Source organism: Parus major, chromosome Z (assembly GCF_001522545.3).
Source record: "Parus major isolate Abel chromosome Z, Parus_major1.1, whole genome shotgun sequence".
Taxonomy (NCBI): domain Eukaryota; kingdom Metazoa; phylum Chordata; class Aves; order Passeriformes; family Paridae; genus Parus; species Parus major.
Genome location: NC_031799.1, coordinates 71,799,666 through 71,810,259, shown reverse-complemented (window position 1 = coordinate 71,810,259; position 10,594 = coordinate 71,799,666). Strand labels below are relative to the sequence as shown.

The following is a 10,594-nucleotide window of genomic DNA, read 5'->3' as shown; positions in this document are numbered from 1 at the left end:
ATTATTATTATATTTTTATTTATGCCAGAGACACCTTCTCATTATATTTTCTGCTCTTCTGGAATATTCACATATTCTCAAAAGTGCGTGGGGCATCGTGCATGTGTGTAAAACTGGGTGATATTTCAAGCCCTGGCAGACTACTCCTGGTTTCAGAATTACAACTTTCAGTAGTGTTGTGCCTTTGGCAGCAGTGCAATCCTTGGCAAGAGCTGAAGCTGACTAAGAACTCAAGAACTGCTTTAAAACTTAATTTCTTTACACTCTTTTCCACCAGGATTATCCTGCCAAATACCAGGGCTCTCCTGCCTTGCTCCAGAGAGGTGCAAATTTGAAGGCACTTACAATACAAACCCCCCCAAAACAATCATTACCTAATCCTGTCTTCTACAAAATGTAGCATTTCACCTAAATAAACTTTTTATTTGATATTTAAACATGTTCTCAGTCAGCACTGATGGCCCTGGTGATTGGTAAAAAAAGTGAGAATGAATTAGATTTTTCAAATGACAGTCTTTTTCTAAGACTGTCATTTTAAGACACTGGTATCCTAGATTTTAATAATAGGTGGCATTTAGCTCAGACAACCACTTTTTTATTAGAATTTATTTTTCTTGAGAAAAAAAAACAATGAAGAGAGAGCAAGTTTTTCATAGGTTTTAACTGCTTAAATCGATGTAAACCTGTGAAAAGTGATGCATCTTCTCCACTAAGCGCCAAGGGCCATTTTTAGGGTTTCTTAATTAATATATTTGTTTTCCATCGAACATCTGTCACCCAAGCAGTTTCATCAGCTCATGGAGAGTTATCTCTGCCATGCACTGGTGGGGGGCCTGGTGTCTTCCTTCTGGCTGGGTTTTTGTTTATTTCTGTTTGTTCTGCTTTCCCTTTTTTATCTGTTTCTTCAGGATGTTTGTTGCAGGTTTTGTTTTTTGGGGGTGGTTTGGGGTGTTTAGTTGTTTTTTTTTTGTTTGTGTGGGGTTTTTTATTTGCTTTTTGTGGGTTTTTTTGGTTTGTGTTTTGGTTTTGTGGGGTTTTTTTTTAGTTTTTTTGGGGTTTTTTTGTTGTTTTTTGGGTTTTTTGGTGTAGTTTTTTTTTTTTAATTTTGTTTTTTGTTTTGTTTTGTTTTGTTTTTCTCATGAAAGCCTGCAAAAACAACTTGGCCAGCTGTAGGAAGCAAATGCTGCTCCAAGGGCCTGTGGATGCTGAATTCTGTCAGATGTGGAGAGATGGAAGAGACAGGATTCTCAGGCACATGTTTTCAGCGGAACATCTGTAGCATTAAAATCACATTCTTAATGACTACAGCTGAGATTTTGGGAAGTCAGTCAGTCTTCCTTGCGTGCAGGTCCTCTCAGACCCCTGAGATTTGATGCTGAGCAGAATATAATTTATTTTTGATGTCGCATTCGGAAAAATGTTATTTGCTCTTGGAGCTTACTGTTCCTTTGGATAATTCTTTGGACCTCTTGCACTGATTTTCCATAGGGATAATAATTCCATGTACAAATCTAGGTCTACTCTTTTGTATATGAGTCTTGCATTTTATTTGAATGCTGAAAAAAATATTTCACATTAATATTAACTTAACACAAGCTTTAATGTAATGCAAAGCTGGTGTAATGTGTCATAAGATATAAGGTAGCATAGCAGCCTGTTAGACTGGATCTGTTTAAACTGAGATATTTATGCTTCAAAATTCACTTTTTTTTTTCCCCCACACCTGTCAAGGTTTCTGCCATCGTAACAGAAATAATCAGGAGTTTTGCATAGATATTCAGATATTATCCAAGCACTGCCTTTCTGCATTATCTCTCCTAAGCCAATGTTGGATGATATATATCCTGGTACAGGCTTTCCAAACCTGCCCCTGTCTTCTTGGGGTTTTTTTTTTCCTTAATCCCACTTATGTCATGAAGCATTATTCACCCCTAAGAAAAACAAAATTACGTTTTCCCATGTGAACATCAGTTTTTGGTTTTTTTTACAAAGAAGATAAAGTCCAACATTTCTCCTGCTGTATATCTTATTAAATTTTGCCAATGGTGCACTGAAAGGGGCAGAAATGTGCTGTGGAACATGCTTTAAAGCTCTAGAGTAATTCACAGCTTTAGTGCTGTTATCAGACCATGCCTTGGGGATGTCTGTGACTTTTCTGGGGGCCTTTAATTTGGTTTTTTTTTTTGTGAAGTTTTGTTGAGTGGGAGTCAGAAGCCAGGCTGATGGGGACCCACCACCCACAGCAGTGAGTCACCAGCTGAGCAAGGCAACTCCTTCTTACTCCCTCCCCACTCCTCTGAAACAAGCAAAGAGTAAATTACAGATCATTACCCTGAGGATGAGTCACTATATAAAGAGATTTTTAAAATAACTAAGTGTTTTAAATCACTGCTGATGGGGAAAAAAAAAAAAAAAAAAAAAGTGGTGTCATGTAGGAAATTTTTGGTGTGGTGATTTAGTGCATTTCCTTAAGAAGTGGAAAGCAGAGTGCTGATATTGCATTTGAGCTGGTATGATAAAGCAAAAGTAGATATATTCTTTGAGCACTCAAAATCTTACTGAAGGCTGGCTTTTTTAAGCATGGTTTATTAATCTAAAGGGAGGTAAAAATATCCTGTCACAAAAATCAAGAGGTAAATTTAATTGTTTTCTAGAAGTCTGTATGAATTGTGAACAAGTTCATAACTGCATTTTCACCTCCATTTTTAATACTCATCTTTAATTTCTGTCTAGCATTAAGAAACACAGTATTGACAAGAAGAATTAGGTCTTTTTTGCAAAAGCAGTTCTCAGTAACTCTAACTGAGACAAGAAAAGAACATAGTCTATTCCTGGATGAGCTTAAACCAGCAATCAAATAGCCAAAATTAATTGAACAAACAGAAAAATAACATTATTGGCATAGCCATCCTGGCATCTGAGTGATATATTCAGCTGAGGTTCAGCTATCCTGTTTTATTTAGATGTGTACCTAAGTGCAGAGTGGTCCCTCTGAAACAACCACCAGAGCAATAACAGAATCCAGCTTTGAATTGCTAATGCTGCTATTCATCCCCATAATTAAGTCTCAGAATATTATTCAAATAGCAGTCTGAAGGAAATGGCTACTGGAATAAATATTCCTTGTATAATTGGACAATTTTGTTCTACCAGTTTTAGAGCAGAGTCTCCGGCTCTTTGAATTATTTTTCATTCAAGCAGCAGTAGAGCTGGAAGCAAATATGGATTTGGGGCATTTGTAAAATTCCAACTTCCAGCTTTCATGTTCTCTTCTGTCTGTGTAGTTGTCTCTTCCACTGGTACCTTGAGAAATTGCAACCTACTTTATTGGCTTAATTTGCAGTTTGTTTGTTTACTTCAGATTTTACTACAGATTCTTTCTCTCTAAGATTTAAATGTTCCAAATATTCTGGTTTCAGGGGTTGTTGTTGTTTTTATGGGGTTTGGGGGAGCAGCATTCTTTGGCTTTTTTTTTTTTTTGGTCAGTTGGTTTCTTTGGTTTTTTGGGGGTTTTGTGTGTGTGTGTTTATAATCAGCTGTCATGCTGTTAAATTAATGATTCAGCAGATTATCTCAAATTAAAAGCAGTGGGATGCTATCTTCCCCCTTTCCTTTCATTGCCTCGAAATCCTCTACTACCACAAGCACATTTTATTTAAATTTAAGCAGTAAAAGAACATCTTCAAAGGTTGATGTCATCTCCACACCTGTACACTGCATAACAGATTAATCCTGTTTTGAAGCACACATTCAGACATTAAATAAGGAGCTACAGAAGTACCATGTTTAGGCCATTTTAAATTATGTCTAACATAAAGTTATGTTGTTTCTGTGTAGCCTTCCTCAGGGCCTATCTGAACACCAAAAACTTTAGAAATAAAAATCACCTGTTTACCTCCAAGGACTGTGGTTTGAGACAAGACGGTTGGCTGGTGCTTGAGAGAGTAATTCATTATTTCCTCTCGATTACATTTGACAGTCCCCAAAAGGACACCGTGCTCCTCTGCAATTAGGAATAACTGATGTGTGGTTGTCACATACTTTTGCATACAGAATATTCTGCTGAATTAACCGAGGTTTGTGGCCTCTCTCAATTGCACTTGGTGTCTGTTGACAATTTCTTGCCACAAAAAACAGGGAAGCTGCTCCTCTCCCACTTCCTCCCTGAATAAAACAGGGGATGATAGCAAAAGAGGAAATTAAAAAAAAAATAAAAATAAATAAATTCAGTTAACCAAACGTGGTGGTGGTGGTCTTTGAGGAAATGTTTGGAATTTTTACCCATGCCGTGTGCAAGCTCTGTGGGGGTGGATCAATGCCTGCCGTGGATGAGGGAGTGTTGTTTGAACTGGTTCTGCAAGAAATCAAAACAGGAGTAGCTTCCATTTCAGCTGGCAGCAGGCAGTCATTAAAAGAGAAAAAGTGAAAGTATGGATTCACGTGTTTAATATCTCAGGAGGGCCTCTATATCACATTTATGGAGAGTTCTCTCATCTCTAGGTTCTTTTACAGTATCCAAGTGAGAAACACTTGAATTCAGCTTTTGCTGTCATCCAAAAGATGTTCAAGGCTGTGAAGAGACCGTTTTTGTGATGCATGTGTGTATAAACCACACTGACTAAAAGAAGGGAAAGAACTAGGTCACTGATGTACTTTTAAAATGCACTTTTGCTGGGAATATGCCTGTTTCCTTCTTTTGAATGTGAGGGTAATAGATAGTCCAGAGACATCAGTGCTGTTTGATGGTGACTTAAGGCAATTTAATCATTATCTGTCAACAAAAGGGAGAGGTGAAGACGGGATTATTTTTTATTTTTTGCTTTTCCCAGAAAAACAAACATCTGGAATGGAGAGCCCAATGAGTAGCTGTGTCCCTGACAGACACACACACAGCCCACCCCAAAGCTGCCCAACTGCTCAGTTCCAGAATCAGCAATTCCCACCAGGCTGGGAAGAAACTGAATCCAACAGAAGGGGTGGAGGATTATGAGAATAAAGGCTTTTGTTATGTCTAATTGCTTTTATATTAAGAAAATGTAAATGATACAACCATTAGCGTTACATGGCTTTCTTCATTTGTATTTTTTTCTCTTTTTCTCTCTCTCTTTCCCTTCCTTCCTCTTCCCATTCCCTGTCCCTGCCTCCCTCCCCACTCCTGACACCCTTTTGCACAGCCTCCATCGAAGAGGACCCAACTTCAGCAGGTATGAATTATTTACATTACATCTGCATTGTGGTAACCATTTCTTGAGAGCTACCTCTACTAAAATCATTTTAGCCTGTTCCATTTTGTGTGTAACTTGGTAAATAGACGTATCATAGTCGGGATCTACCCTCTTCTGTCTGTTCCCCCTTCTTTTTTCCTTTTTTCCCCTCAACTTGGAGTCAGTAGAAAACATAATACTCCTGTAGAATTTAAAAATATCAGTGGCATGTTCCTTCCTTGTTCCATGCTTAAGCTGGCACATCCAGCTTCAGATAACAAAATGAGTCAATCAGGAGCTGAGAGGGGGAAAAAGAAATCAGTTGTTTTTCTTTTAATGTTAGATTTTTCTCTGTCTTTATGCTGGCAAAACTCAGTCACCTGGATGATTTCCCAAAACTGACATCCTTTAAAGACCTGGGAACAAGCAGTGAAGGAAGGGAAAAGAGAGGCAGCAGATGCAGAAGCATCCTGCTCAAAGAAAACATTCTCCAAAGGATGGTTTGGGTATCTGCTCAGCAAACTTTTATTTCCATTGACAAGCTGCCAAGCAGTGAGAATGGTTACCATCACAGTCATAAAAATTAGTTTAGGAGCTCCCAAAGAGGCACAAACGCATCGTGTTTATTTTATTGCAGAGATTAACTATTTCTAATTAATTGGCAATCCATTAGCTGGGGAGTATTTAAAGAAAAAAGAAGACAGTGTACCAGAGAAGAATGCCACTGAGCAGCCTAACATATTTGAAATGGCACTGAGTTGCACAAACTCAGCGAGCTAAAACATCAAATAAATGGGGAATCACTTTATAGTGGCTTGTTAAAAGAAGGAAAGGTCTCCAGAGGAGCAAAAGAGAAAAGGTGAGGAAAGTGAATGAAGAGAGGAAGATGGCAAGGAAGGATTGAACACTGTTTACAACGCTAACCTACAACTTGGGAGCAATATAAGTAATCAGGATACAGCAGAGAATAATAAATGAAAGGACAGAGAACAAAGCCAAGAGCAGAATGTGAGAGAGGGAGAGTAGTTAAGACTAGGACTGAATACAGAAAGAAGCAAAAAGGAGTTTTAAACAACGAATGTAGCAGCAAAATGAGCAGGAAGCAGGACTGAGATGGGGAATAACACTGCAAAAAAGGGAGAAAAAAGAGGAATTTGGGGGAAAACCGTGGAGTAGTCACAAACCCCTCATGGACTATGCATTGTAATTACAAAACATCAACTTTCAACTCCCCATTTCTTGAGAGATCTGTCAGTCTTGAAGCTTTCAGGGAAAGTGTTTTAGCAGAAACCTACTGCAGCCCTTCACTAGAAACGTTAGTTAGAAAAGGATTTTGTTTTACACAGGAAAGAACAAAACCCCCAGCCTTTTTCCCTGTAGGGAAATGGTTTAAATCCATTTTTTTTTTAGAGTATCTCCTGAAGACATGGCCTCCCTCTTTGGGCACCACTGCTGTTTCTGTGAGAGCCCCTAATTGTGATCTGGCCAAGCTGCATCAACTGAGAATGGTCAGGTGGAGGGAAGTGGAATTTATAACACAGCCACATTGGCTGCACTAAAGATATTCTTTATACTAAGGGAAAAATCCATGTATAAAATGCAACCTGACATTAATTTCTATCTTAAAACCTTGGAAGCAATGCTAGCTCTTCAGATGCTCCACAAGTTACAGTTTCTATTGATTTTGCTGTAAGATATGACCAGATGCTGCTGTTTTCAAAGTAACAGATCAGTTCTGCACTCTTACAGCGTTGTTTTAATACAGCTCATTTCTCAGATTGTAGTGGCATTTGTGAAAATGCAGGTTCTGCTTAAATCAGATTCCCCTCCCTCAGGCTGGGAATGCAGCTGTGCAGTTTGGAAGGGTCAGGGGTGCAGAAAAATAGACAGGAACTGCATTCAAAACTCCTGCACTCACCTAGAGCCTTCCAATGGCATGTGGCTGGCAGAGGCAGTTTTATCCAATAACAGATTTTGCTCTTTTCCACAAAAAAAGTGCAGCAAGTTTCCTCCAGTTCATGAAATTTATCTAATCTTTATTCATGCACATAGAATTTTTCCAACAAATGCCTTCATTTATGAAAGGACATGAGGTAGGAGAAAGTGCATCTCATATTTTTTATGAAGACTATAAACATTACTTCAACATTTTATGAGAATTAGAAACTTTTAATTGACCTGTGATCAGGACCAAAACTAAAATTTCCTTTACTGTTTAACCAAAGGGATGAAACACTGCTATTTCCCACGCTCTGCTTTTTGGGATAGGGTCTAGCTGCTCTGGCAATGCCATATGTGAGGAATCTTGTAGAAGCAAAGTCACTAAAATTTTAATTTGAGTGTTGTAACCAGTAAGTTTATTTAATTTTATTTATTTATTTATTTATTTATTTATTTATTTAATTATTACTATAATATTTTATTATTAATAAGATTAATGATCCTGTAATAATAACTGCCCTGTAGTTATCTCTCAATAGCTATAGAAATAATGTTTCACTGGTTTTCCTTCAGTTTCAGAAAGCTTCAGACTAATGAACTCTGATTATTGCCTCTTGTTTTTTACCCAAGTTGCTTTATAAACAAAGATAAACCACTGGAGTTTTTCCAGATACTCCTCACAGTTTCAAAAAAAGTTTTCCTTAGCAATGCCTCTGGGTAAGCATTTTTCTAGGTCTCTTTTTTCTTTTCACAGTTAAATACCTGTTGTTTTGTGTCACTGTGGACATCTAAACTCTCGTTTGAGTCACTTTGCCATCTTTCTTCATATTCATGACTTATTTAAAACCAAAGCTAATAAAATATTTTCTTATATAAAATATCTATTTATATTAAAATATTATATTATATAATTATTATGTATTAAGAACATATAAATATTATAATATGCTATAATTTTATTATACAATAATTATGCTATATAATACACAATAATTATAGAATATTACTATTATATTATTTTGTATGATTATATATTATATAAACATATATTATTATTATATATATCAGGTTCCAAGACCTGATGAGACAGAGTAGAACATAGCACACAGCAGTTTGTTCACTTGTCTAGACACAGTGATTTTGACTAAGTAATAAGATGATCTCTCCTTTGAGATTGTCACTTAACTGTAGCCATTCCTTCACTCTGATTTATTTTTATTTTTATTTTTATTTTTATTTTTATTTTTATTTTTATTTTTATTTTTATTTTTATTTTATTTTTATTTATTTTTATTTATTTTTATTTATTTTTATTTTTATTTTTATTTTTATTTTTATTTTTAATTTTTTTATTTTTTTTAATTTTTAATTTTTTTATTTTTCTGTTTTTCACCAAATGCTTTGGGAAACTGGCATTTTGGCCTTTGCATTCCATCTGTATAACATATGCAAACACATTTAGGGTTTCATGGCAATAAAAGCTCTTCTGCAGTGTGAGTTTTGCTATTGTCTTAATTAAATTTAGGTGTTGTAGAGATTAAAGATTCCCTATATGACAGGACCTCCTTCTTCAATTAATTACTAAAAAATAATCCCTTCAACAACCTTGTTGCAGAGTATGCAAGCTGCATTGAATATTTGTGTTAATTCTATTGAATTGCAAATATTAATGTATTTATTGCAAAATTGTAAATTCCATGTGGTATCTAATCTGTTCCCTCTTTATTTAGAATTTCAGATTATACAAAAGTTATTTCAGCATGTTTTCCCTAAAGATCCCTATTTACTAAAGAAGTAAATAACATGGGGGAGGGAAAAATTTACTTTTTTAGAATGAATAAAAGTTGAAAATGCCATATCAAATGAAAGAGACGTTTGATGTAAAGTTTATAGAACTAAGTTTCTAAGTTTCTATATTACTTTTCTTAAAGGAAATTAATGGAATTTTAGAAAATAATTATAATGGAAGAGCACAAGTTCCAGGATGAAAGTTGTACAAGACATAATATTTATATATATCAAAAAGTCATGAGAAATAAACATCTGAAAGTATTAAGAGTTTACATTACCTTACTCTAGGAGCCTGGTGTCAAATCAACACCTGAAATCTAAATTTCAGAAATAAAATCAAAATACATGCTGCATGCTTTGTTTTGTTTCTTCTAGGAGAATTCCAGGTTTCTCTGGTGCTTGTTTTCTTCCCTGGATCTCCTGTGTTTAAAAAAAACTCTTTAAAGAGGGACACCAAAACATATTGCCTTGGTGTTTGCATTCACAGAAAAAAAAAATTTAAAAAAAAAATATTTAGAGAAAGAAAATAGATTTTAAAAGATGAACAATTAAAGGTAATATAAATTATTTTGGTCAATAGATATTTCAAAGCTGACTTGCTTGGCATAGCCTTGATGATTCTTAGGAGAGTATTTCTGATGGAATTATTGGGTCCTCAGATATATAATTGTTCATAAGGCATGCAGAACTTAGAAAACACTCCAAACAACAATGAAATTTGTTTTACAGAAAAGTTATAAAATAATTAGTTTTCTCTGTTTTAATATTTTTCCATTTTAAAAAATTACTGGATTGTCATTTTTTATGGTTTTAAAACACCAGACCTATTATTATTAAAATCCCAGGTTTTGACATGTACCAGTTTAATATTAGTTTGATATTCAAAATATCAAATTTTCATTGTTTTGATTTTTCATAACCATGTAAAAATGAGAAGTAGGAGGTTTCCATTTGGCACCAGTCTTAGACAGTTTAAAATAATTTTAATTTAGCTTAAAGATGGGTAGATTTGGATGGGATTTTGGGCAGGAATTGTTCCCTGGCAGGGGCTGGGAGCACCTGGGACAGTGGGAGGTGTCCCTGCTGTGGCAGGGGTGGCACTGGGTGGGTTTAAAGTTCCCCCCCCAACCCAAACCAGCCTATAATTCTATAATTCAAATATTATCTAGGTATTTTCTTAGACATGTGAATACTGTAATCAGTTTTTCCTTGTCTTTCCTTGCTTCATGTCACAAAATGCTTTTACCATGAGGTGCTGCCCTGCTCATCACAGGACAGGTGAGGTTGAAATGCTGGGCACATGTCCTTGGTTCTCAGAGAATGAGACTGAGATTTGAAATGGAAAACATTTGAGATTGTACTGGCATTAATATTTACGTGAAAATTATCCTTGTAGCCTTATATAATAACTACACCACTTGGTTGTCCTTGAAGTAATTAACTGGTGTGGGTTTGAAATTGGATTTCACAAAAGGTCTCTCTTCTCCTTGACAATAATGGCTTCTATTGATTGAAAATAAAAATAAAAATAAAAATAAAAATAAAAATAAAAGTAAAAATAAAAATAAAAATAAAAATAAAAATATAAATAAAAATAAAATAAAAATAAAAATAAAATAAAAATAAAAATAAAAGTAAAAATAAAAATAAAAATAAAA

At 35.2% G+C, this 10,594-nt stretch overlaps 1 protein-coding gene across 1 annotated transcript in view; it reads left to right on the top strand.

The window, feature by feature from the left end:
- The window catches only part of EDIL3 (EGF like repeats and discoidin domains 3), a 233,855-nt gene that overhangs the window by 90,547 nt on the left and 132,714 nt on the right, over positions 1–10,594 (top strand). The window contains exon 3 of the mRNA XM_015653032.3: positions 5,175–5,204. Coding sequence (XP_015508518.1) covers positions 5,175–5,204 — 30 coding nt within the window. The remainder of the gene's footprint in view (positions 1–5,174; positions 5,205–10,594) is intronic.